This window comes from Gadus morhua, chromosome 14 (genome assembly GCF_902167405.1).
Source record: "Gadus morhua chromosome 14, gadMor3.0, whole genome shotgun sequence".
Classification (NCBI taxonomy): domain Eukaryota; kingdom Metazoa; phylum Chordata; class Actinopteri; order Gadiformes; family Gadidae; genus Gadus; species Gadus morhua.
Genome location: NC_044061.1, coordinates 1665817 through 1693588, shown reverse-complemented (window position 1 = coordinate 1693588; position 27772 = coordinate 1665817). Strand labels below are relative to the sequence as shown.

At 45.1% G+C, this 27772-nt stretch overlaps 5 protein-coding genes across 7 annotated transcripts in view; 2 read left to right on the top strand and 3 right to left on the bottom strand.

Moving 5' to 3' along the window:
- Nucleotides 1-908: 908 nt before the first annotated feature.
- Nucleotides 909-4477, bottom strand: LOC115558880 (zinc-binding protein A33-like). The gene is made up of 3 exons (XM_030377411.1): nt 4443-4477; nt 2511-3919; nt 909-984 (listed from the first exon to the last, which is right to left on the bottom strand). Coding segments are annotated over exons 1-3 (1446 nt in total). The 3' UTR covers nt 909-982.
- Nucleotides 4478-6931: 2454 nt separating this feature from the next.
- On the bottom strand, nt 6932-8116 carry LOC115559205 (tripartite motif-containing protein 35; the record flags this gene model as incomplete). Its single annotated transcript, XM_030377982.1, has 1 exon — nt 6932-8116. A coding segment is annotated over one exon (945 nt), but the record flags the coding sequence as incomplete, so codon positions are not given.
- Nucleotides 8117-11231: 3115 nt separating this feature from the next.
- On the top strand, nt 11232-14436 carry LOC115559188 (uncharacterized). 3 transcript variants are annotated; one of them, XM_030377954.1, is made up of 3 exons: nt 11232-11578; nt 11627-12214; nt 12320-14436. In XM_030377954.1, the coding sequence occupies exons 1-3, from the start codon at nt 11450-11452 to the stop codon at nt 12506-12508; spliced, it is 906 nt and encodes a 301-aa protein (XP_030233814.1). In that variant the 5' UTR covers nt 11232-11449; the 3' UTR covers nt 12509-14436. The 3 variants fall into 3 exon arrangements, with proteins under 3 accessions (XP_030233814.1, XP_030233813.1, XP_030233812.1); XM_030377953.1 differs by having other exon boundaries at nt 11232-12214; nt 12356-14436; XM_030377952.1 differs by having other exon boundaries at nt 11232-12214.
- A 457-nt stretch (nt 14437-14893) lies between these two features.
- Nucleotides 14894-17281, bottom strand: LOC115559208 (nuclear factor 7, brain-like). The gene is made up of 3 exons (XM_030377986.1): nt 17174-17281; nt 16427-16789; nt 14894-16228 (listed from the first exon to the last, which is right to left on the bottom strand). The coding sequence occupies exons 2-3, from the start codon at nt 16688-16690 to the stop codon at nt 15005-15007; spliced, it is 1488 nt and encodes a 495-aa protein (XP_030233846.1). The 5' UTR covers nt 16691-16789; nt 17174-17281; the 3' UTR covers nt 14894-15004.
- Nucleotides 17282-22519: 5238 nt separating this feature from the next.
- smyd3 (SET and MYND domain containing 3) overlaps nt 22520-27772 on the top strand; it is a 51695-nt gene continuing 46442 nt past the window's right edge. Inside the window, 1 exon segment of the mRNA XM_030377985.1 lies at nt 22520-22749. Within this exon segment, the coding sequence (XP_030233845.1) occupies nt 22586-22749 (164 nt within the window). The 5' untranslated portion in view covers nt 22520-22585.

The window sequence follows — 27772 nt, the reverse complement described above, 5'->3', positions numbered from 1 at the left end:
CGGCTCGCTTGCAAGATTTTGGCCTGAAGTTCTTCCCAGACCTACACCCTAGCCATCCAACATGCATATCTGAGAATCAGGCCTCTCTTTAATAATGACAAAAAGTTAAGAGAGAAACACACATTAACTTTTTGTTATCTCATAAGCGGCGTGGTGCCGGCTCCTTTTGACCTTTTGACCCCCGACTTCAAAAACGTGGCCACAGGCCAGCTGTGTCTACACACCTTTAGCCACAAATGTACACCTCCATCCCACAAAAAATGGGGACTAGAAACTAACCTCTGTCTTATGTACATTTACTGTACTGTTGGAGGTCACGCCCCTTTGCCGACCTTTTCGAGATAGCTAGGGATGCTAAAATGTTTACACACATTTCCCAGGGCCCCGTGAACGACGTATCTGAGATTTGGAGTTCTAGCCCTTAGAGAAAAAAAGTTTTCCCAAATGGAGTGTCATTTGGACAAAGCCCCTCAGAAGTGTAGCCTGCAAGACCTAATGGTTCAGAATGTGACAGTTTTTGAGATAGGAAGGTCCTACCGCCCTGAAATTTTAATACCTTATTCTAGGGCCTAACTGGGACCTCCACACCGAAACTTGGCCCGGTCGGACCCCGAGGGCAGGCCCCCCCTTCCTGCCCTCGGGGTCCGACCGGGCCAAGTTTCGGTGTGGAGGTCCCAGTTAGGCCCTAGAATAAGGTATTAGTTAGTTTAGGTTAGCGGTGGTTAGGTTAGAGGTGGTTAGTTTAGGTTAGAGGTGGTTAGTTTAGGTTAGAGGTGGTTAGTTTAGTTGTTAGAGATGATGTTTACAGAACACCACCCGAGCATCTGGGAGCCCTCCGCCTGCAGGTGGCGCCGTCAGCTGGGCGGTGCTCCTTCTGACGCTCACCGTCTGTCCGTCACGACTCTACCATGACGTCATCTGTCTGTGTACAGCTGGGAGGAGGTTTGTCTTCGGGTTCATTATCTTTGATGGAAGTGTGACGTTCTGATGAGTGGGAAACGTGTAGATTCAACATTTAGAGAAAAAGGTGTGGACATTAAAAATATTAATTCTGATTCAAAATAACTAACGATGTCTAACAATGTTTTGTCCAACTCACACAGCGCAGGTTTGAACGGGTCTACATATTGAACAAAATACTATATATACATGTGTATATATATATGCATATATATATGTATATATATATATATATTAGTATTTGGTTCAATATGTATAACCTCTAACGCCTAAACTAATAATCTGTAGTACTAAACTAACCATCTCTAGACTCTAGTACCTAGAGTCTATATATATATATATAATATATATTAGGCTAAAGTAATAACTTTTACGTGACTTTGCGGATGGTTGTGAAGTGTGTGAAGAAGGTTTCCTGTTGTACGCGTCAGGACGGCTTCTGGAGGAGTTATGAACGACATGAATCATAGAACAGGCCAACACATGTTTATTGTAAGAAATAACTTTTAGTTGGTTAACGGGAATGGAATCACAGTGATCTGAATAATCACAATTCATAATAATTAATAACATGACATAATAATTAGTTCATCATTATGTTCTGATTGATTTCCTGTTCCTAACCCTAAACCCTGGAATCAAACCCTAACTCCTTTCTATACCCTGCGTGAATATGTATAAACAGATACGTCCCAAACAGTGAGGGTAGACTAATACACAGACAGGAATGAACAGCATTGACTAAAACCAAGTGTTACAACCTGGCTCAACGGTTGTACCATTGAAGGGGAGGCCACACATGGTCTTGTATGAACTTAATGAATTTATTAATGAATACTGTGAACAAACAAACATAACAGAAACTAAGGATCGGGCTGCAGGCCAGGGAGAGAGAGGAGTCACTTGATCAGGGCTGCTTTATAGGCTCCTGAGCCCAGCCTGCTCAGGTGAGCTGCATCTCGTTAGTTGATAATCCACCAACCAGCAACCTGCAACACAGAACCCACCAGAAGCAGCACCACCACCACACAAGGCAACCCTGTGACTGTCACACAAGAGTAATAGAATTACACACCAACCGTTTGATAGATGATTATTATTTTCCCATGTGATTCTTGTGTAGGTGTTAACATAACAATATTGTGTTAACAGTATCATTGATTTCTCTACATGTGTGGTTCTATTACAGACCCTTGTTATCAACATTAAACGTACAATTCCATTTATACCAGTTAACAAGAAAACACACACATCCCTCACTGTTAATGATCCACAGGCTGCACTGAGACCTTCACCGACCATCCTCTACCGTAGATACTATACTCATATATATATATATATATATATATATATATATATATATATATATAGATATAGATATATATTAATATATATATATATATATTTATTAATATATATATATATTTATTAATATATATATATATATATATATATATATATATATATATATATATATATGATAATACCATGTTTCTACATACTAGAGACTCTAGCAGGCAAACAGAACTGACAAGGTTACATTCATTTACATGGCTTAGTGCGTGAGGAGACCCCACACACTCTAACAGCTTTGGTCCGGGCTTCACCTGCTGCTCCAACACCAAACCAAGGGAAGATGTTGTCAGTGAAAGTGTCTTGATAGGTGTAGATGAGAGTCATGTCTTCAGGGTCGTAGAAGGACACCTCCCCTCCATCATAGTCCAGCTGGACTCTGATCCTCTCTGGAGTCCTCTTCAATGTCAGGGTTTTACCAGTACCCTGAGTGTACTTTCCACTGCGGTGGACTAAACACCAGTTTCCATTAGCTGGTGTAGCAGTACACTCTCCTTTCCTCTCCACTGACTCTTTAGCAACACCTATTACCCAGTGAGGAAGGTCTCCCACCTCCACCTCCCAGCAGTGTTCCCCTGAGCTGAAGCCCTCAGAACCCAGAACATCAGAGTACCTAGTGAACCTCTCTGGGTTGTTAGGAACCTTCTGGGTTACATCGCTACATCTCACGCTGGTCAGATCATCAGACAGAGAGAGTGAGCGTGCTGCAGTGTTTGGGTCCAGAGTAACGTGGCTGAAGGTGGTCCTCTGCCCCATCTCCTCCCAGACTCTGTGGGCCAGGTTTCCCAGGTGTTTGGCCTCGTCCAGCAGCGCTCCAGGAAGCAGCTGGGGATCAGAACCGGAGAGCAGGGCTCTGGCGCTGGTCCGGGAGCGCGTGGAAGCGCTGAGGAACGACAGGCCGTCCTTCTGCAGGTCTGCTTCTACAGCCGAGAGACCCTCTGAGAGAGACTGGATCTGCTCCTGAAGGGTCTTCCTCTCCAGGAGGATCCTCTTCCTCTTCTGCTCCTCTTCCTCTCCCAGGGTCTTCACTCTGGCCTCCTCTTCCTCTCTCAGGAACCGGTGAAGCTGTTCAAACTCTGCTCTGATCCGACTCTCGGTCTTCACCCGCTGTACCTTGAGGTGAGGAACCATGGCCTCATACGTCTCCTCCAGCTCCTGGTGTCTGCTCCTCCTGGCCTGTAGAGCCGTGAGGTCAGGTCTCAGCTGCTGCTTCAGCTCCTGGACTTGTTCTTCTAGAGGAACCACTGTGTGACCCTTGTGGTGAGGGAACTCACACACAGGACACACAGCTCTCTGCTCGTCCTTACAGAACCACTTGATATCCTTTAAGTGCTCAGTGCAGACCGCCATGGCCTCGTCAGAGGGGTCAGACCTCTGTCTTCCAGCGAAGGAGTCAGCGAGGTCCTTGATGGAAAAGTTAACGCCTATATCCTTTGAGGATTTTCTCTTACAGATGGGACAGTTCTTGTTCTCAGCTTGGGCCCAGAAGTCCTGGAGACAGCTGGAACAGAAGCTGTGGTGACAGCTCAGAGACACCGGGTCCGTGAAGATCTCAGTGCAGATGATGCAAGTCAGGTAGTGTTTGAAAAGAGGGTTCTCTTCAGTTCTTTAGTTCTGAACTCTTTCTTAATGAACTCCAGAGGTAGTCTGTTCTTACAGATTCAGGAGGTCTAGAAATGATAAACATTCATCAGCATAACCCGACAACAATAACTCATCAAACAATAAAGATGGGTTTGTATTAAATACATTGTATCCTCATTAACGCCTCATTGGCCTTTGCTTTAGAACCATCTCTAATGAATCTAACTATCCATCATCGGCAACTTGATTGAACTTTTAATATACCCAAGAATACTAAGTTAATCTTGTAAAATGTGTTCTGTGTTCATATATCCCAGAATATTAAAGTTAGTATGTAATGTGTATACACAGTCATCTTCTCTAACTTTATCTAACCTGAATTCACATTAGCTTGCCCTGAATATGAGGCTATCAATAATTCCAATGACATGTCTTTGCTCAATTTGGTTCATGTGTGGATCATCGTCCTCCGACGGAGTGGAGGTCCAGTGACTGAAACAGTTCTCCTTACTGCAAAAGATCCCTCTGGTCCTTTGAACACTCACCTCAAGTCATTCCTCTTCAACCTAAGGCTTCTCATCCTGAAGGAGACCAACTCCACGTATCGTTTGATTGACTGTTGAACTCTGATCAAAGGTTCATAATTAAAAGATATGAATAGTGTTTTATTACGGGTATATCATTAACAGATCTGAACAGTGTCCCCCATGTGGACCTCAAAGAGTTCTGAACGACTTGTTGTGCCGCGACACTCAAGTTAGGAGGACGCTCTGAGACATTAGGACTTATTTCAGAGTTAGAACGGAAAATAAGAAATAATGTTGACTTCAGGAATGCTAAATACTTCAAAGGGATCCCAATCATTATAACATCCATTAAATCATCCACCATTGATTCAACAGCAGTCCTTTACCGTTTTTAATTTGGTTATCTCAACACGTTTTCTTTATAGCCCAGACTACATTGATTGATATTAAACATTATATTTTCAAACAGAATTCAAAAATCAAACCCATAACACTAAACTTGATGTGAATAAATGTCTTGAGGTTGGAGGATAGGCCAGAGAGCTGTTCATTAAGAGTCTTTTATGATTTTTAATTGTCTTATCGTACTCTGAAGCACAAAGTTCACGTCATTGCACTGGTCATGTGATGCGTTGGACTCTCTCCCGTATCGTCTGGTTAGGGAGAGGAGGGAAGTCTGAAGTCCAGCAGCAAACGGCTGCTGAGTTTCATTCTCTGGTCACCCAATGAGTTCTCTGACCCAAAGTAATGAGTTCTGTTAATCTGTTGCTTTGTGTATTAAAGGATCCTCATGAGCTGAGAACACTGGTCAGCTGAGGGTCCTAGCTAGGACCCTAGCTAGGGTCCCAGCTGAGGGTCCTAGTCTGGGACCCTAACCCTAAGGGGCCCTAACCCTAACCCTAGCCTTGAAAGATCCTCATCATGACTCATGGTGCATGGATGATGTATAACAAGTTCCCTACTTTCCTAGTGGAAATGGCAGCTTGTTGAGTATGTTGCACTTCAAAGGCTTGTTATAGCGCCACCTATTGTTAAATCTGGCCCATCCTTTGCATCTCTAACTAATTTTATGAGTTCTACAAGCCTGCTATTTTATACAACTTTTGACCATGTCGTTTTTGAGATATGTCGGGAAAATTATAATAATAATAATACAGGGTCCTACGTCTTTCGTAGGGCCCTGACTTTCACTACTGAAGATGCAGGTATTATCTTGACGACCACTTCTGTTTATTGTTTATTGTTTATTGAATGGATCCCCATTAGCTGATGCCGAGGCGGCAGCTAGTCTTCGTGGGGTCCATATAGGAGCATACAATATAAAACATAGAGAATACATACATTACCAAACATTATACAAAAGATAATGCAACATACCGGTCACAGTAATTTAGTTCACAAAAATGATTACAATTTCAGTCATGTGGACAGCTGCAATAGGTGTGTCTTCAGAGCGATCTTAAATGACAATTTATTTTGTGCGAGGTTAATGTGAGATGGTAACAGATTCCAGAATGATATACATCTGTAAGTAACTGTGTGTTTGAGGAGATTGGTCCTGGGTGTAGGAGGTCTTAAATAGCCATTACTGGTAATCCTGGTGTTATGATTATGTGTGTTAATTGATTTTAAATACTGTTTGTAAAAGTAAACTGGTGATTGATTTAAGATAATGGTTCTAAAGAACATAATGAGACTACAATGAAGCTTTTGTTTGACAAGACAGGCGTGAATGCATAAATAAAACATTAGTGCGTAACGAACATTTAAGTACCAGTCTAGCTGCTCTGTTCTGAACAAGTTGCAGTTTGTTCAGGTCAGACTTAGTTGCAGCTGACCATATTATAGGACAGTAATGCAGATGACAAAAAACCAGAGACTGTATGACTTGACCCATTAATGAAGATGTCAAGTATGGGGAGCACTTCCTGACCATGGCTAAGCCTCTACCCATTTTCATTACAATCCCATCAATATGGTCGGACCATGACAGTTGGCTGTCCAATAGCACACCAAGTAGTTTTGCTTTTTGAACTTGCTCAATCGGTATTCCAGATATTGACAGTTGAAGCTGAGGGTCGTCAACTAGCATGTGCCTGGAGCCAAAAATAATGCATTTTGTTTTGTCCGCATTCATTACTAGTTTGCTATCTTTGCGCTGCTCGTGGTGACGTCACCCTATGGTAGCACAGGTCGCCCACTAGGGGGCAACACGACACGATATGGGGGATGTTTTTTTATTATTGATGCAGTTTAGCAAAATAATAATAAAATATTGGATCAGGTGTTTCCAAATTTTGATCTATAGTTTCTGTGTGGTCCAAGGAGGGCCAGTTGGTAGCACCATGAAACGCTAAGTGAGGAGAGAAACTAGTCGGTGGCTATTGAGACCGTTGACTTCCTCAGCCGATGAAGACGATGGTTGTGCGTCCAGTGTGAAGAAGGTTTCCTGTTGTACACGTCAGGACGGCTTCGTCTGGAGCAGTTGTGAAAGACATGAATCATTGAACAGGCCGACATGTTTATTGTAAGAAATAACTTTTAATTGGTTAAAAGGAATGGAATCACAGTGATCTGAATGTTGTATTATTGTTTGTTTTAATTGATGTCGCTTTCTGTGAGGACCCAAAGAAGACTAGCGACCACTTTGTTGAAGCTAATAGGTATCCAAATAAAGAATAAAGAATGAATAATCACAATTCATAATAATTAATACCACAATAATTAATTCATTATTATGTTCTATATCAGGGGTATTCAACTAAAGCCCAATCATCAGACAGAGAGAGCCGGCGTTTTGCAGTGTTTGGGTCCAGAGTAACGGGGCTGAAGGTGGTCCTCTGCCCCATCTTCTCCCAGACTTCGTGGGCCAGGTTTCCCAGGTGTTTGGCCTCGTCCAGCAGCGCTCCAGGAAGCAGCTGGGGATCAGAACCGGAGAGCAGGGCTCTGGCGCTGGTCCGGGAGCGCGTGGAAGCGCTGAGGAACGACAGGCCGTCCTTCTGCAGGTCTGCTTCTATAGCTGAGAGAGAGTGGATCTGCTCCTGAAGGGTCTTCCTCTCCAGGAGGATCCTCTTCCTCTTCTGCTCCTCTTCCTCTCTCAGGGCCTCCACTCTGGCCTCCTCTTCCTCTCTCAGGAACTGGTGAAGCTGTTCAAACTCTGCTCTGATCCGCCTCTCGGTCTTCACCCGCTGTTCCTTGAGGTGAGGAACCATGGCCTCATACGTCTCCTCCAGCTCCTGGTGTCTCCTCCTCCTGGCCTGTAGAGCCGTGAGGTCAGGTCTCAGCTGCTGCTTAAGCTCCTGGACTGGTTCTTCTAGACGAACCAGCGTGTGACCCTGGTGGTGAGGGAACTCACACACATGACACACAGCTCTCTGCTCGTCCTTACAGAACCACTTGATATCCTTTAAGTGCTCAGTGCAGACCACCTGGGCCTCTTCAGAGGGGTCAGACCTCTGTCTTCCAGCGTAGGAGTCAGCGAGCACCTTCATGGCAAAGTTAATGACTAGATCCTTTGAGGATATCATCTCACAGACAGGACAGTTTTGGTTCTCAGCTTGGGCCCAGAAGTCCTGGAGACAGCTGGAACAGAAGCTGTGGTGACAGCCCAGAGACACCGGGTCCTTGAAGATCTCAGTGCACACGCTGCAAGTCAGGTAATGTTTGAGAGTAGGAGGGTTTTCTTGGTCATTTTAGCGGAGGGCTAGACAGGAAGTCTCTCCGGATGCCTTCCTTAGTTCTGAACACTTTGTAAAAGAAACTCCAGAGGTGGTCTGTTCTTACAGATTCAGGAGGTCTAGAAAAGATAAACATTCATCAGCATAACCCGACAACAATAACTCATCAAACAATAAAGATAGGTTTGTATTAAATACATTGTATCCTCATTAACGCTAGAACAGGCTTCATTGGCCATCATCCCAGCCCCCCACTGTCATCAACAACGACACAGTAGAAACAGTTGACAGCTTTAAATACCTCGGACTCACAATAGACAATAAACTCTCTTTCAACCGGCACACAACAGGAGCCATATAAGACTGTATGCCATCCGTAAACTTAAAGGACTCTATGTTGCACCCCATCGCCTCCTACTGCTGTACCAATGCATTGTCCAGCCCAACCCGCTCTACTGTTCCACCTGCTTCTTCAACATGCTCACTGTCAAACACCGGGTCATACTCACACGTGTCACAAACATAGCTGCCAAATTAATCGGTCTCCCCACACCCTCACTGTCAGAGCTTAACTTAAAGGCCATTTCACGCATCGCATCCACAATAGCACAGGACAACGCACACCCACTCAACTGCCACTTCCCCATCGTGCCCTCTGGACGCAGGTACAGGTCCCTGTTGTGCAAGAGGGCACGCCATGGCAAAAGCCTGGTGCCTGCAGCCATAGCAGCCTTAAATAAAGTGCCAAGATAACTCACTCCTGTTCCACACTATTTACATATTTTGTCTGCATTTTGTCTGCATGCTGTTTTTGTTGTGTATGCTGTATATCTGTTACTGTCTGTTGGCGTGCGGCCCACAAATGTACTATGGAGTGAAAAAGAATTTCCCCCAGGGGACAATAAAGTAAAAGTCTAGTCTCCAACCATCTCTAACAAATACTATCCATCATCGGCAACTTAATATGCATATATAACTTTATCTAACTTTATCTAAACTGAATAAACATGAGCTTGCCCGGAATATGAGGCTATCAATAATACAATGACATGTCTTTACTCACTTTGGTTCATGTGTGGATCATCGTCTTCCGACGGAGTGGAGGTCAAGTGACTGAAACAGTTCTCCTTACTGCAAAAGATCCCTCTGGTCCTTTGAACACTCACCTGAAGTCATTCCTCTTCAATCTAGGGCTTCTCATCCTGAAGGAGACCAACTCCACGTACGTCTGAACAACAGTGTCTGGTTACAGGTTAATCATTAACAGATCTGCGTGTCCGATTATAGGTTAATCATTAACAGATCGGAGCAGTGTCCCCCATCGGGACCTCAAAGAGTTCTGAACGACTTGTTGTGCCGCGACACTCAAGTTAGGAGGATGCTCTGAGACATTAGGACTTATTTCAGAGTTAGAACGGAAAATAAGAAATAATGTTGAATAATGTTGATTCAAATATTTTTCCACCATTGATTCAACAGCAGTCCTTTAGTGTTTTTAATTGGTCAGCTCTTCACGTTTTCTTCATAGCCCCGACTACATAGATTGATTTAAAATATTATATTTTTAAACAGAATTCAAAAATCAAACCCATAACACTAAACTTGATGTGAATGAATGTCTTGAGGTTGGGGGAGAGGCCAGAGAGCTGTTCATTAAGAGTCCTTTATGATCTTTTATTGTCTTATTGTTCTCTGAAGCACAAAGTTCACGTCATTCCACTGGACATGTGATGTGTCTCTCGCCCGCACTATCGTCTGGTTAGGGAGAGGGAGTCTGAAGTCCAGCAGCAAACGGCTGCTGGACTTCAGACTTCGTTTGTCTGCTGCAGCCAGGCAGAATGTCAATGTGACTATGAGGCCTGTTGAGGTAATGGATGTACCTATAGCTGTGCCTGATGCCTAAGAACAGCCATACAGCCAAACACTATCCTTATTTTGTAGTTGTACTTCATCAGCTCCGTTCCCCCTCTCTCCCAGCGTCCCTCCAGCCCTGCCGCTGTCCCGTCTGGGAGAAGCACTCCATCAGCTACCCCACCTCGAGTGACGCCCCCTTCCAGTCCCAGCTTCTACAGGCCTGTCCCCCCTTTCTCTCTGCCTCCATCCAGCCCTGTCATGTCGGCTGTGAGGACCAGCTCTTCCCCTCTGGTCAGTGCAACTGTAATAACCTCTATACAGGTCTTACCTTCTGCAGCGTGTAGCGGATAGAGGATTTATCATCTTTTTTCTTTATGTAGGTTGTATCAGATAGGAGTCCTTCTCCTCCTGGTCTCTTCCTGGTCTCCTGGTCTCCTCCTGGTCTCCTCCTGGTCTCCTGGTCTCCTCCTGGTCTCATCCTGGTCCCCTGTTCTCCTCCTGTTCTCCTCCTAGTCCCCTCCTGGTCTCCTCCTGGTCTCCTCCTGGTCTCCTCCTGGTCTCTCCTCCTGGTCTCCTGGTCTCCTCCTGGTCTCCTCCTGGTCTCTCCTCCTGGTCTCCTCCTGGTCCTCCTGGTCTCTCCTCCTGGTCTCCTGGTCTCCTGGTCTCTTGGTCTCTTGGTCTCCTCCTGGAGGAGGGGGAGTTCAGATCATGAAAGCAAACATCTTTCTTTATGCAGCTCAAATCATCCTGCCAGTAATCCAGCATATAGCGATATTTGATCACACTAAACCTTAAAATATCAATATTAGATAGAAAATACTTCTAACATTTTGCCAATAGAAAACTCTTTGGGTTAGGGTGAGGGTACGCTACGGGAGAGGACCCCAACAGCTCCCCACGCCTGGCCCAACAGCTGCTGGAGACCCCCAGCGAGGAGTGGCTGCAGCGTTCGGCCGCTACATGGAGCTGTGCAGTGACTTTACCCAGCAGGCCCGGTCTCTCCCCTGTGGGCTGTCAGAGCCCCCCGAGCCTGGGGCTGTCCCCACCAACAGGTGGCTCCTGACGGTGTACGGGAGGGACTTGATGAGCCGTATGGGCCATCAAGGCCTCACCTCCACCTTTGGCTCCATTTTAAAAATGGATTCCACAAAGAAGGTCAAAAGGACATCAACAACAATGCATGAAATATCCCAGCTTGTGAAGGTTATAGTCACAAATGTGTCAATGTTTATTTGATGTGCATTTTTGCGCGTGTAAATCCCTATTTATTCCTAGATGTTCTTTCGTGTACATATTTAGCTTCTGTTTTGTTCTTATTCTTAGTTTTATTATTGTTTTGAAAGCACTCTGAATTAGTTTATTCAGTTTAATTCCAGATTACCAAAAAGCTGTCTGGAGCCGCCAAGGGGACGGCGCTCTGGGTGTCCTCCGTCAGCATCGAGAAGGGGCGGGTCCTGACCGGCGCCCTGACAGCCCAGGAGGGACCTGGACCGGATGGTGTCAGGCCTCATCAGGCGCTACAGCGAGGCGGGCGTGGACCGGATGGTGTCAGGCCTCATCAGGCGCTACAGCGAGGCGGGCGTGGACCGGATGGTGTCAGGCCTCATCAGGCGCTACAGCGAGGCGGGCGTGGACCGGATGGTGTCAGGCCTCATCAGGCGCTACAGCGAGGCGGGCGTGGCTCCCCCTATACTCCTCCACGTGGACTGTGGCTGCTGCGAGGAGGCGGGAGGGGAGAGCGAGCTGAAGGCCAGGTTCGGCGGCTGGCCAGACCTCGTCATCCGGCTGGACGCCTGGCACTTCCTTCGGCGGCTTGCGGCCGGATGCACGACGGACGCCCACGCCCTGTACCCCATCTTCATGGCCAAGCTCTCCGTCTGCCTGTTCGAGTGGGACCCTGAAGAAGTGGCCCTTCTGCGCCACGCCAAGAGGGAGGAGCTCCGGAGGGAGGGTGTGCCCGGCATCTCCGAGGCTCTGGTGGACGGCCGATTGACCAAGGCCCAGTTGGCGCTGTACTGCAGGCGGAGGACCCGCGGAGAGGAGGCCCCCGTCCACCAGGTGGAGGCCCTGCTGCAGGAGCTGATGGGGGACAAAGGCTGGGACCTGCTGGGCGGTCCCCTCCTGGACCGGGGGAGGATGGAGCACATCTGGCGGGTTCAGAAGAGGCACGTCCTGCATCCAGGACCTGCCAGGTGTGCCTCTGTACACAAAGACCGGCACCACCACCACCAAGGAGGGCGTCGTCCTCACCAAGTACAGGTGCGCGAGGTTCAACGTCCCTGGAGTCCTTCCACTGCCACCTGAACCGCTTTATTCCAGGTGAGTTCTAATGGCATCACCAGCGTCTAACACACTGACCTCCAGCTCTTCCTTCTGGACGGGCTGAACCGGTGGAACCAGGACCGGGCTGCTGCTGCTGTGGCTGAGGAGAGGTCCGCTCTCCTCGGCCTCTCGGGGGATCTGGTACATTGTGTCAACACATGTGGCACCAATGTGTCTGGACAGATGTTGGTCCCCTCCCTCCGCCTCCCCACCGAGTACACTGGTAAGTAGTGGTAGTACACTGGTAAGTAGTGGTAGTACACTGGTAAGTAGTGGTAGTACACTGGTAAGTAGTGGTAGTACACTGGTAAGTAGTGGTAGTACACTGGTAAGTAGTGGTAGTACACTGGTAAGTAGTGGTAGTACACTGGTAAGTAGTGGTAGTACACTGGTAAGTAGTGGTAGTACACTGGTAAGTAGTGGTAGTACACTGGTAAGTAGTGGTAGTACACTGGTAAGTAGTGGTAGTACACTGGTAAGTAGTGGTAGTACACTGGTAAGTAGTGGTAGTACACTGGTAAGTAGTGGTAGTACACTGGTAAGTAGTGGTAGTACACTGGTAAGTAGTGGTAGTACACTGGTAAGTTGCACTGAATACTGGATACTTCAAACTTGGACATGAAATGATGACCAGGCATGTATACGTTTTAAATAAAAGGCTTTTAATTCTACAAATCTGATTAGATTCACATATTTGCATATTCTGTCGTCCAATCGGTCATCATAAATATAATCATAACAAGAAGGTGCTATAATCAAATAATGAATGGGGGCTGCAGACTTTCTATCTTTATTCAGACCAACATTAATATGGGTTCCACACATGTTGATGTACTTATTATTGATAGTCATCGACTACCTGTACCTGCAGACGGGGAAGTGCATGCAGGACATGGATCCTGAGGGGGAGGAGACGGAGCAGCTGCTGGAGGACCTGGCCGACGAGGCAGAGGATGAGGGCTTCACAGACGACACCGAGGCTAGTCTGGAGGTCTTCTCTGCCCTCATTTCTATCCAGGGGCCCAACAGCAGGGTGTCTCCGTGCTGGGCCAGGGTGTGGACCTGCCTGCCCCCGCGCCTGTGGCCACCGGGGTCTTAACTCACACACACTGACACACCGACGGCACCACGTGACGGTTGGTCGAAGTCGGACTTGAACCAGCGACCCCGTGGTCATGAGGCGCCGTCAGCCGCTAGCTGGGCGGTGCTCCTTCTGACGCTCACCGTCTGTCCGTCACGACTCTACCATGACGTCATCTGTCTGTGTTCGGCTGGGAGGAGGTTTGTCTTCGGGTTCATTATCTTTGATGGAAGTGTGACGTTCTGATGAGAGGGAAACGTGTAGATTCAACATTTAGAGAAAAAGGTGTGGATATTAAATATTAATTCTGATATAAAATAACGAACGATGTCTAACGATGTTTTGTCCAACTCACACAGCGCAGGTTTGCACGGGTTTACATATTGAACAAAATACTATATATATACATGTATATGTATATATGACCTCTAACACCTAAACTAATCATCTCTAGTACCTAAACTAACCATCTCTAGACTCTAGTACCTAGTCTATACATATATATAGAATATATTAGGCTAAAGTAATAACTTTTATGTGACTTTGCGGATGGTTGTGAAGTGTGTGTTGAAGGTTTCCTGTTGTACGCGTCAGGACGGCTTCTGGAGGAGTTATGAACGACATGAATCATAGAACAGGCCGACACATGTTTATTGTAAGAAATAACTTTTAGTTGGTTAACGGGAATGGAATCACAGTGATCTGAACAATCACAATTCATAATAATTAATAACATAATAATTAATTCATCATTATGTTCTGATTGATTTCCTCTGTTACTAAACCCTAAACCCTGGAATCAAACCCTAACACCTTTCTATACCCTGCGTGAATATGTATAAACCGATACGTCCCAAACAGTGAGGGTAGACTAATACACAGACAGGAATGAACAGCATTGACTAAAACCAAAAGTAATAGAATTACACACCAGCCGTTTGATAGATGATTATTATTTCCCCATGTGATTCTTGTGTAGGTGTTAACATAACAATATTGTGTTAACAATATCATTGATTTCTCTACATGTGTGGTTCTATTACAGACCCTTGTTATCAACATTAAACGTACAATTCCATTTATACCATTTAACAAGAAAACACCCACACCCCTCACTGTTAATGATCCACAGGCTGCACTGAGACCTTCACTGACCATCCTCTACCGCCTATGATACTATACTCATATATATACACAACTAGATATATTGATTCACATATATATATATATATATATATATATATATATATGTATATATATATATATATGTGTATATATATATATATATATGTGTATATATATATATATATATATATATATATATATATATATATATATATATATATATATATATATATATATATATATATATATGTATATATGTATATATATATATATATATATATATATATATATATATATATATATATATATATATATATATTTATACCACGGTCTGGCTTCACGACCACTTTACTTTGTGGAGGCGTGAACCGTCCTCCGCTTCGCGTCGGACGGTTCACGCCTCCACGTCGTCCATTAATTCCTGATAATGGACACCTCGTCGGGCATTATCCCTTACATATTCTACATGCTAGACCCTAGCAGGCAAACAGAACTGACAAGGTTACATGACTCTACATGGCTTAGGGCGTGAGGAGACACCACGCACTCAAACATCTTTGGTCGGGCTTCACCTGTTGCTCCAACACCAGATAAGACTTTACATGGCTGAGTGCGTGAGGAGACACCACTCTGGTCCAGGCTAAACCTGCTGGTCCAACACTAAAATAAGGGAAGATGTTGTCAGTGAAAGTGTGTTGATGGGTGTAGATGAGAGTCATGTCTTTAGGGTCGTAGAAGGACACCTCCCGTCCATCATAGTCCAGCTGGACTCTGATCCTCTCTGGAGTCCTCTTCAATGCCAGGGTTTCACCAGTACCCTGAATGTACTTTCCACTGCGGTGGAGTAAACACCAGATTCCATCATCTGGTGAAGCAGTACGCTCTCCTCTCCTGTCCACTGACTCTTTAGCAACACCTATTCTCCAGTCAGGAAGGTCTCCCACCTCCACCTCCCAGCAGTGTTTCCCTGAGGTGAAGCCCTCAGAGCCCAGAACCTCAGCGTACTGACTGAACCTCTCTGGGTTGTTAGGAACCTTCGGGGTTACATCGCCATATCTCACGCTGGTCAGATCATCAGACAGAGAGAGCCGGCGTGATACAGTGTTTGGGTCCAGAATAACGGGGCTGAAGGTGGTCCTCTGCCCCATCTTCTCCCAGACTCTGTGGGCCAGGTTTCCCAGGTGTTTGGCCTCGTCCAGCAGCGCTCCAGGAAGCAGCTGGGGATCAGAACCGGAGAGCAGGGCTCTGGCGCTGGTCCGGGAGCGCGTGGAAGCGCTGAGGAACGACAGGCCGTCCTTCTGCAGGTCTGCTTCTACAGCCGAGAGACCCTCTGAGAGAGACCGGATCTGCTCCTGAAGGGTCTTCCTCTCCAGGAGGATCCTCTTCCTCTTCTGCTCCTCTTCCTCTCTCAGGGCCTTCACTCTGGCCTCCTCTTCCTCTCTCAGGAACCGGTGAAGCTGTTTAAACTCTGCTCTGATCCGCCTCTCGGTCTTCACCCGCTGTTCCTTGAGGTGAGGAACCATGGCCTCATACGTCTCCTCCAGCTCCTGGTGTCTGCTCCTCCTGGCCTGTAGAGCCCTGAGGTCAGGTCTCAGCTGCTGCTTCAGCTCCTGGACTGGTTCTTCTAGATGAACCAGCGTGTGACCCTGGTGGTGAGGGAACTCACACACATGACACACAGCTCTCTGCTCCTCCTTACAGAACCACTTGATATCCTTTAAGTGCTGAGTGCAGACCACCTGGGCCTCATCAGAGGGGCCAGACCTCTGAGAGGGTTCAGGGCAGACCACCTGGGCCTCATCAGAGGGGCCAGACCTCTGGGAGGGTTCAGTGCAGACCACCTGGGCCTCATCAGAGGGGGCAGACCTCTGGGAGGGTTCAGTGCAGACCACCTGGGCCTCTTCTGAGGGGCCAGACCTCTGGGAGGGTTCAGTGCAGACCACCTGGGCCTCATCAGAGGGGTCAGACCTCTGTCTTCCAGCGTAGGACTCAGCGAGCTCCTTCATGGAAAAGTTAACCTCTAGATCCTTTGAGTTTTTCCTCTTACAGACGGGACAGTTCTTGTTCTTAGCTTGGGCCCAGAAGTCCTGGAGACAGCTGGAACAGAAGCTGTGGTGACAGCCCAGAGACACCGGGTCCTTGAAGATCTCAGTGCACACGCTGCAAGTCAGGATATGTTTGAGAGGAGGAGGGTTTTCTTCTGCCATTTTAGCAGACGTATAAACGGAAAATCCGGATAAGTTCCTTAGTTCTGAACTTTGATAATATAATCCAGAGGTGGTCTGTACCCTACGGATTCGGGAGGTCTAGAAAAGAGAAACTTATATCAACTTAACTCGACAGTCGACAACAATAACTAACACCTATACAGATATTAAATACCTTGTTCCTAGAATCGGTTGCATTGCGTTACAATCATACGAATACTATCTACCATCGGCAAATTAACATTAACTGCTAACCCTATCGATTTTGAAATCTACTAAGCCAAATGTTACCTTTTATGGTACTACTATAACCCAGAATACTAAGGTTATCTTGTAATATGCGTTGTGTTCAGTTATCCCAGAATACTAAAGTTAGTAATGTGTATGCACAGTCATCTTCTCTACCTTTATCTAAACCGAATACACATTAGCTTGCCCTGAATAGGAGGCTATAAATAATACCAATGACATAACTTTACTCACTTTGGTTCATGTGTGGATTATCGGTCCGCTGACAAAACAGAAAATGAAACTTAAGGAATTGAGAATTAAGGAATACAGAAGCTGTGGTGACAGCCAAGAGACACCGGGTCCTTGACGATCTCAGTGCACACGTTGCAGGTCAGGTAATGTTTGAGAGGAGGAGGGTTTTCTTCAGCCATTTAGCGGAGGTCTAGACTGGAATACTCTTCGGATGCGTTCCTTAGTTCTGAACTCTTTGTTAATAAAATCCAGAGGTTGTCTGTACCCTACGGATACAGGAGGTCTACAAAAGAGAAACTTATATCAACATAACTCGAAAGTCGACAACAATAACTAACACCTATAAAGTTATTAAATACGTTGTTTCTAGAATCGGTTGCATTGGCCTCTACGTTAAAATCATCAGTAACGAATACTATCTACCATCGGCAAATTAACATTAACTAGGCCTACTAACCCTATCGATTTTGAAATCTACTTAGCCAAATCTTACCTTTTATGGTAATATAACCCAGAATACTAAGGTTATCTTGTAATATGCGTTCTGTGTTCATGTATCCCAGAATATTAAAATTAGTATGTAATGTGTATGCACGGTCATCTTCTCAAACTTTATCTAAACTGAATTCACATTAGCTTGCCCGGAATATGAGGCTATAAATTATACCAATGACATAACTTTACTCACTTTGGTTCATGTGTGGATCATCGGTCCACTGACAAAACAGTTCTGCTCACCGCAAAATATCCCTCTGGTCCTTTGAACACTCCCTTTAAGTTATTCCTCTTTAACCTAGTACCTAATACGATCAGTTGTACTCTGATCACACGTTCATAAGTAAAGGATTTGTATAGTGTCTGATTACAGACAGAGCCCACATTCTCTGTTACAGGTTTGTCAGGTTTTATCAGCGATGTTGGTGAGCATCCATTAAAAACTATCATGAACACAGCTCAAAACCCCACAACACCCATCTGTTGTCAGTGATTGGTTGGAATACTACTAATACCAATACTACTACTACGCTAGCATGAATGGGAATCTACGGGTTTTCACCCTCAAAATCCACTTTTCTCAGGGTGTAATTTTTTGTCAAGTAATTTGAAAGTTGTATTCAAAAGGGGGGGCTAAGATAATACACAGAATATTGCATTTCTTTAGTTCACTTGTCTTTTCTAAAAATCCGTTCAAAAAGATGACGTTACTGCCAGAGGTCCAGCTTTATTATATTAATAAATATAATATACAATATATATTATATGTGTATATAATATATACAAATTGACTTTGACGGAAAGTCCTCCTCAAGATAATGTTTCGGATTCTGCTTCAGCTTCATTTGCCATCAAGCGGGGACTCTGATCGTAATTAAGTCCGTCCCTCACCAATGAAGAGATTTACTTTCTTTGTATTTGTACCACGTTGGTCATTTTAATGTGGATTTTAAATGCTCTTACACTATTGATTACATTGCTATTTTATTCTGGTCACCAATTTATGTATTGCAAGGTCTTGCTGTGCATGCAAATGTAAAGTTGTGTTGCTTATTTTCGAGCTGGTTTGCTAAAGAGGCTGCTGAGCTTCATTCTCTGGTCACCCTATGAGTTCTCTGACCCAAAGTAATGAGTTCTGTTAATGAGTTTCTTTGTGTATTAAAGGATCCTCATGAGCTGAGAACACGGGTCAACTAGGATCGCAAGCTAGGGGTCCCCTTTAAAGTTGTTCATCATGACGAATGGTGCATGTATAATGCAAATGGGAATGTGTCGTGTGAGGATGTGGGGATGTGGGAGGTCAGAGGGGAGTCTGTGTACAGCCGGACATTGTATTGTTTTGTATTTGGGGTCAAGCAGCGAAGCTGTGAGACAACCATTGTTATTCTACGTTTTCCATATTATTATCTCTCCAAGGGAGTCTATGGCAGCCCATAGAACGCCATTGACAAAAAAGTTGTGAAATTTGGCACACTGATTCAGGACAGTCCCATAATCCCTCACAGCAAATTTGAGGTCGCTAGCTCATGAGCTCTAGCGCCACCAACGTTGGACATACATTCATGTTTATAACTTTTTACCCATTCATCCAATATTCAGAAACAATGTGTCATTAAATCCTTCGGCCGAGTTCAACGCACCCTTCAAAACCGTTTGGCCGCGACAGCCAATCAAATTGGACCGCGAAGACACCAAAAAGGAAGTTGCTGCGTTTTAATATCCATCTGTCTCGGAGGTCCGAGGACGTTGCCTAGCGACACGCACAAACACGCCCCTTTTCCTCGGACGGCGAACTCGCCATCTCGGTTGAACTCAGTGGTGATCGAGCAAAATTCCGAGCAGAATTCAAGATGGCTGCGCCCATTGTGACTTGAAGTATGAACTGTTTTCATTGTGCTTGGACCACTTTGGTGGTTTAAATGGCAATTTCAATCACTCGTATTACTGCAATACCTTACTGCGTCCGTATCTCTGCCTATGTACACAAATATATTGTATTTGTGTACAGCACTTTGGTCAACTACTGTTGTTTTAAATGTGCTATATAAATAAACTTGACTTGACTTGACTATGGCCTATAGCCTACTTATATTGGAACACCTGGTCCTCTGCCAATGCTACCGCGACAACAGCTTTCCGGGTGGCGTCCATGTTTTCCTCCAACCGAGCGAAATAATAAAACGCTTGAAGTGTGGGCGTGGCGTCAGATCCGAGATCCGAGTCGGTTCGCAGAGAATACTCGAACGCAGCAGTATGAAATCATCATGGGGTAACTCATTAAATTTGGAGACCTTTGACATCTATGGGGACGCTGTAATTAATGAAGATGTGTTTTAACTCTTCTCTCTTCACATGAGTATATTTAATATATACCTAGTAAATTATTTCTCAAGGAAACATCAGAATTTGGCTGCCATGTTGAAAGTTGTCAAAACCAATTGTACATATCCACAGGCCTCCAATCTTGAAACTTGCCCGATAGGATCTTCAGATCAAGCTGAACAAATGCGTCAAGCAGCTTTTTCAAATTCTTGGCCGTGACAGCCAATCAAATTTGATGTAAAAACAGGCCGAACAGGAAGTAAGCTTATTGTTCAGCAACTCTTTCACATGTCATAGCCGAACTTGCCAAACAGGCATAGATGCCAACTCCGCTTATAATACGCAACTTTGGGCTTGTATTTACAAGAAGTCGCTTGGAAAAATGTGGAGTCGCGGGTGGCGGTTTATTGTAAATACAAAAAATTGTAAATACATTTCTAGCAAATTAACATTATTATGGATTATTACACGGCTCTTCTCAATGCTGTAGACTGCTCAATTCACTTGCATGGGCCTATTGCTTTGCTTTATTTTTATATTTTATATCATTATTTATTTTATTTATAAAAACCTCTCTTTATTATTATTAAAATATGCTTTATTTGTATATTTATTTATATATTTTAGCTCTAAAAACCTCTCTTAATATCTTGTACAATGATTTTTAGATTTCTTCTTTGTAAAACTTGAAAAATAAAGTAAGTTTTGGCATTGGAAAAGTAATTATTTCCCTTATTATACAAATAGCCTATGCTGTTAAGGCTGTGACAGGTTACAGCGGCTTTGGGCGCCTTTTTAGGCATTGGGCTTCTTTTGGGCTTCTTTTTGATGTGAGAGTTGCTTATTTGTCTCGCGAGAGTTGGCAACACTGCAAACAGGAAGTAAGCACATTTCTCACCAACTCTTTAAGTATAGTTACTGAAACAGTCAAAGTTAAGCTTACACACTGCACTATCTTCAAGCTTGACATACCTAATATTGATTCTCAAAATGAAGAGGTCTAAACCCTCCGGTGTGCAGGGACGAAAACGCAAAAAAGAAGGAAGAAAAGAAAGCCCAGTATAGAGGTAAGTGACCTCAGCCATTATAGTGTCAAACTCAATAGTATTGTGCATCACCTAATGTTGCTGCCACTCAGGCAGCTACCGCTAGCTAGCGACTGTTAACCTACTTTGCTAGCTTGCTACATATTACTAGCTAACATAACTTCACTGATAACCTACATGAATGTAAATGTAAAATGACCAGTGGTTTTATAATTGGCCAGATGCTCTCAGGCAATATTTGCAGAGCCCAGCACCTACAGGAGAATGGACACCTGATCCTTCATGTTCAGCTCTCTCTGAACTTTGTAAGTACAACTAGTACTATTGTTGCTGTTTTTGCCATTAGGAAGCAGACAAGTCAAATTCTAATGCTGCGTCAATTTGATGAATAGAAATGCCAGATACAACTGTTAAACTATAATTTGAGATAGGCAAAGAACTTCTCTCTTTTAATTTTGTAGTGGTATGTACAGTATCCATAATAGCACTTTTGTTTGTAGTTTGAGTGTATAGTTAATCCAGTTTACGGGTCATAACTGGCACACAATAAAGTGTCCTTACATTTGTTAAATATCCTTGAACATTCTTCGTAGCATTTCTGTATTCCAATTTATTAGACTTGATCCTTTTTGCTTATGTTTTCATAGTTAATTTCATGAAAAATATTCTTGAGCATCTGGAGGTTGTTTATGTACGTTTATGTGTTGAAAAATGTATCTACGTTTTTTTAAATAATTAAAAAGAAAATGGTCTGAAACTTTTCTGTTTGTTGTCCATGCATCACACATTGTTTAATGCAACGTAGTATAGTAGGGCTATGAATGGGTGAAAAAACTGCTAAGCAAACTAAAGGTAACAGTTAATGTGTGTCTTCAGTGATGTTTAGTATAGTAATGTAAATTAACAGGGCAATGCTCTGCTCGCAATGGAAACGGTGGACGCAAAACTCAATCTCACCTAGGGCTATAAAAGGGCTAGAACGGGCCCTGGGGGAGAGAGCGGGAGAGAGGCGATGTCGGACAAAGGCAGCAAGCTTCGTTTAGCTTCGTCATGTACCGTATCGTCATCATCGCGGTTGCCAGTTTGGGATCAGTCAAACCAGAGCCTGTGCTGAATCAAACGTTCCTGGCTTGTTGCCCTCTCAGCAACACCGAGCATTACATTAACAACATGTGTAGGGTTGCCAGGCCAGTCAGAATCAGGTAATTCTAGGTTATCATGATCTGACCTTTATACACAGTCAAACTTCTTAATTCCACCCTTGTTTTCTTGTACTAACATGAGCTTTATGTTTATAATGTTTCCTTTGTTGTTAAGTAAATTGCTTTGTGTATAAAAAAGGGAGGGCCGGCTCTGAGTGCCACCCCAAATAAAAGACTGGCCCGAGCTGCCCCCCCCCCAGAAATAATGTCCTGGCTACGCCCCTGGGTGGAAGCGGCAATTCCTCTACGTTGCCGATGACGAAATGACGCAAAGTCTACGCACAATGCGGATGTAAACACAGCTAGACTCACGTGTAGGACTTGTATAGCTCCGACCCTCCCAGTGAATGATGTCAGTGAAGGTGGAGCGGTTCTCCAGCCCCGGGAAGGGGAACGGGCTGCGGGCGGTGAGCGGGGTCCCTGCGGGGGGGCGCGTCTGGTCCGCCGCGCCGCTCGCCGCCTGCGTCTCCAACACCCTGACCGGAGAGGTCTGCAGCGGCTGCTTCACACGGTGAGACCTGAGGACTGCCGAGCTGGTCCGGGAGCATGCATGTGAATCACACTGTAGGAAAGGGTCTGTGGGGTCGCCGTCGGGGTCGCTAGGGTCTGTGGGATCTGTAGGGTCTGGTCTGTAAGGTCTGTGAGTGTTTGGTCTGTAGGGTCTGCTGTCCCTGTAGGGTCGTTTCTGTGGGATCTGGTGGGTCTGTGGGGGCTGTAGGGTCTATATGGTCTGTTGGGTCTGTAAGGTCTGTTGGGTCTGGTATGTAGGGTCTGCTGTCCCTGTAGGGTCGGAGTGTCTGTCGGGTCTATACGGTCTGGTGGGTGTGTAGGGTCGTAGTGTCTGTGGGGTCTGGTGGGTCTGTAGGTCTCTGTATGGCTGGTGAATCTGTCAGTCGCTGCACAGTAACTAGTCCCAGCGGGAGACGAAATTAATTTGCTCTTGTGTTTTTAAAATCCTCGTTATTTCAGCGTTATCCACCATTTGTACTACTGTTATCTTAAAGGTGACTGAAAAATATCGCCTCATCATTGTCAATTTGATAAAAAAAGTTGTTCCTCTTCTCTTCACATTGCTGCCATTGTAGGACAAACACACTCATAACTTTAATTGTGGGTGTTTTTACCCTACTACTCTTATGTCACAGCGCACATGGTCCATGTTCGATGTATCATAAACAGAGCTGATCATGACGCCTCTGTGAAAGGAATGTGTTTCCCCTATCAGCCACCAGATGGCAGCAGAGTACTTTCAATATTACGTTCTGATTCTCGAGGCAAGCTGAAGGTCTCGCTAAACTACCCAGGCGTCGCTTCACTTTGAAACAATACAGCGTAATTGATGATTCAATGCAAAAAACTCTGTAAGCTCTTACAAAGTATTTATTCTGATGACAGATATTAGCGTTCAGTTGGTTTTGTCTAATCGGCCTTCTGTGTATAAGGTCCCGAAAGCAGTTTGTTGTCTCCTCCAATCAGCAGAGCCGATGGGGCCTCTGCACTTTGAGTCCACATCCCTTAGACCACTGGGTGGGAAAACGGTTGGAAATATAATCTATAATTTATACCGGCACTTGACAAAGCATTTGTTTAACAGAGTGTCTCAGGAGTGGATGACTGAAACCCACAGAATGTATTTTCTAAAAGGCTGCATTCTTGTTGTCAAATACATATTTCATAACCACTGTCATACTGGAATAGGAAAGATATGGCACAGGTCCACTGATGATGAACTAGAGAGCACCATGATGAGAGTGAAAACTGCTGCTCAGTTTTACAGCATGACTGTGATGTCTGATGTCTCCTCACTCTTTTGGAGCAGATATATGTATTCTCTTCTCATAGTGAATGTTCCCAAAGAGTTGTCTACTAATGACAGAGAGACCGAGGGGAGCGTAGGACCCCGGAGGCGACAGGATTAACAAAAGGGTCCCAATGTTATTTAGACCATAGATTTCTCCTTAATCTGTTTTAGATTCTAATCACACCCGCTCAAACAACTTATCCCGGCCATTCTGTGCAAATATTCCATCTTTTCTCATTCTGAGGAAGTAAACAAGCAAAGTCGAACAGAACCTCTTGAGTTGATGCATAAGCAGTTGACCTCAGTGACAGGAAGTACCAGATATTATGACAGGAAGGACTTTTACTCTCACTTTCCCCCGACACCCATCCTCCCCTTTCTGCAGGGTTCATTAAATCGGGTGTCACACACACACACACACACACACACACACACACACACACACACACACACACACACACACACACACACACACACACACACACACACACACACACACACACACTGCGTCTCCGGGCTCAGCGCAGCCATCGCCCCAATTTACCCGATCCCTGGAAGTCCTGTCAAACCCGCTCCATCCTCCAGAGGAACGCCAGATAATGGGTGTCCCTGCAGCAGAGCAGACACACACCAGAACGTATTCTAACACATATACCGTATATGTAATGTATTGTGTGTGTGGATGTATATATGTATGTATGTATGTATGTGTGTATTATGTTTGTGCTGTTCTGATGTTTTAATAATGAACAGCACAATCATTTAAATCATAATTCAGGAAGGACGTTGGTTGTTAGATATATAATATATTGATAAGGAAAATCATTAAGAGCATTCAATTTGTTAACTTTGTTTTATTCATAACATAAGAGATGATAACGGTGTGTATTTTAGTACACCAGTTAGTTGATCTGCAGTGATGGTGAACGAGTTCCATCAGACGTCACATTCAGAGATGTCTGATGGAACGTCTGGTCTGGTGACGCGCGCGCGCGCGCACGCGCGCGCGCGCACACACGCACACACACACACACACACACACACACACACACACACACACACACACACTGGACCTTAGGATATCCATAAGCCAGGGCTGTTCCTTGACATTTATTCAATATTTCGACACGCACAAAAGCACACACACAAAAAGACACGCACGCAAACACAAACGTACAAAAACACCCCACACACATAGACACACACACACATAGACACACCCACTATCTTGTTCTTTCTGTTATTGTGTGTGTGTTTGTGTTCCTCTTGTGCGCTCGGTTGTTAGTTTTCTTGTCAGGCGTAGGAAAAAACACCCGGTTGTGTTTTTGTGCGGTTGAAGGCGTCGTGGTGCGCTGCATGAATATCTATTCAGAATTATTGAGTACATGTCGCGGCCTCACCTCAGCCTGCATCACGTCATGTGTTCAGGTGTGTGTGTTCAGGTGTGTGTGTTCAGGTGTGTGTGTTCAGGTGTGTGTGCTTATTGATTTCTAGAAGGAGCTTTTCTGAAAGTCGTTTTGGGGTTGCGTCAGTGTTATGGGGGTGGGGGGGCGGAGCTGGGGTTCCAGTCAGACACCCGGAGCCCTGCAGCCTGGCCCACTGCTGGAGGGGGGCCGGGCTCAAGCTTCAACACACACGGTGACATACTGTATAGAGATGTGTGTGTGTTGATGTGCGTCGAAAGGAAATGAGCATTTGGAGGGGTGGGGGCATCAAAGCTGTGGTTAATTACAGGCCTTGAAGGCTGTTTTGTTAGTAATGACTGACACACACACACACACACACACACACACACACACACACACACACACACACACACACACACACACACACACACACACACACACACACACACACACACACACACACAGGGGATCCAGGAGGATTGTAATTGGCTCAGTAAAACAAATGACTATTAGAGGTTTCAGACTCAGGGGGCGGAGCAGCGAGGGAGACAGGAAGTGCTCAGATAACGAGGATGGACGGCAGTATCCCCCCACTGAGTGGAGGAACTCATTAACACAAAGACCGCATCCACTAACAATCACTGATAGAGGAATGGAGGAGAGGAAGATGAGGTCTGACAGAGGAATGGAGACTGGTGGACTGGTGGACTGGTGGACTGTTGTGACGGGAGGAAGGGAAGAACATGCACCCACACGCACGCATAACTAAAGGTCACTTGTACCCACAGAACTGGAATGGTTCTCTCTTATGGTCTTGTTGAACAACTATAGTGTGTGTTTGTGTGTGTGCCGGGTTCGTGTGGGTATGTGTGCAAGTGTGTGATCGACATGGTGTGGCATTGTTTTTGACAAATCACTTTCTTCTTCTCTCTCGCTCTCGCTCTCTCTCTCTTCTTCGCTCTCTCCCTCGCTGTCTCTCTCGCTCTCTGTCTCGCTCTCTCTCTCACTCTGTTTCTCTCTCGCTCTCTTTCTCTCACTCTGTTTCTCTCTCTGTCTCGCTCTCTGTCTCTCTCTCTCTCTCTCACTGTCTTGCTCACTCTCTCTCTCTCTCGCTCTAGATAAATAGTCTAAGAGTTTAATGAGAGTTTTGATTGAGCGTTCCTTCAGTGAACTTCCAGTGGGTCTTATCAAAGGATTCAGAGATGAACGAGGGGAAGTTGCGTTTGTTTGTCTTTTCTGTCAGTCTGTCAACGTGAAAAGTTCACATTTCTGACTCGAAGACATTACCTTTGAGGGAAACAAATTTACAGGCATAAACAATGCATTTTCCATCATCACAATACATGATACGGATATGGAAATTGAGAATGGATTTTATTTATTTATTTAGTCAGTTTGTTTATTTGATCATTTATACATTAAACCAGTGTTGTCTATGCTGCAGCATTCATGTTTTATTAGGACTATAAAAGAGCAGTCATGGATTGTACTCGTGTTAATATATATATATCTATATATCTATGTATATATTATATCCATCTTACCCATTTGTTTTACTTAAAACCACCCTTTCCCCTCGCAGTTCTATTATATTTAAAACATGTTTTTATAAAAAGAAAACATAAAAAGAGTGAAATTATTGGAACAGCTTTTTGGAACATACTGTCAAACCGTCATAAATATGTTATTGTGATGTTGCAGCTATTGATTCGCTACGAAATACGATTTTTCTAACCAGAGCCAGCGTGAAGAACGCAAACAGCTCCCGGGGTCTGATCCTGAACGTTTGAGGGATGAGAGACGGAGGCAGGTCTCTTTGAAAACCCTTCCTCCTCCCGTCCCGGTGTTCCCTCTCTCTCTCCTGCTGTCATCAGTTGTCTTTAATCACAGGTCTGATCTTCTGTTTGGTGGTTCTTGTCATAGATCCTTCGATCATCCATCCCAGCTCTTTCCCTGTTGACTCATTATTGTTGTGCTCACCTCAGATGACACCCTTTAGTTAATTACCCTTTTGCACCTCCCTCCCACTCTCCCTCTCTCCCTCTCTCTCCCAATCCCTCCCTCCCTCCCTCCCTCCCTCCCTCCCTCTCTCTCTCTCTCTCTCCCCATCCCTCCCTCCCTCCCTCCCTCCCTCCCTCTCTCCCTCCCTCTCTCCCTCTCTCCATCCCTCCCTCTCTCCTCTCCCTCTCTCCCTCCCTCCCTCCCTCTCTCCCTCCCTCTCTCCCTCTCTCCATCCCTCCCTCTCTCCTCTCCCTCTCTCCCTCCCTCCCTCCCCTCTCTCCCTCTCTCCCTCCCTCCCTCCCTCCCTCCCTCTCTCCCTCTCCCCC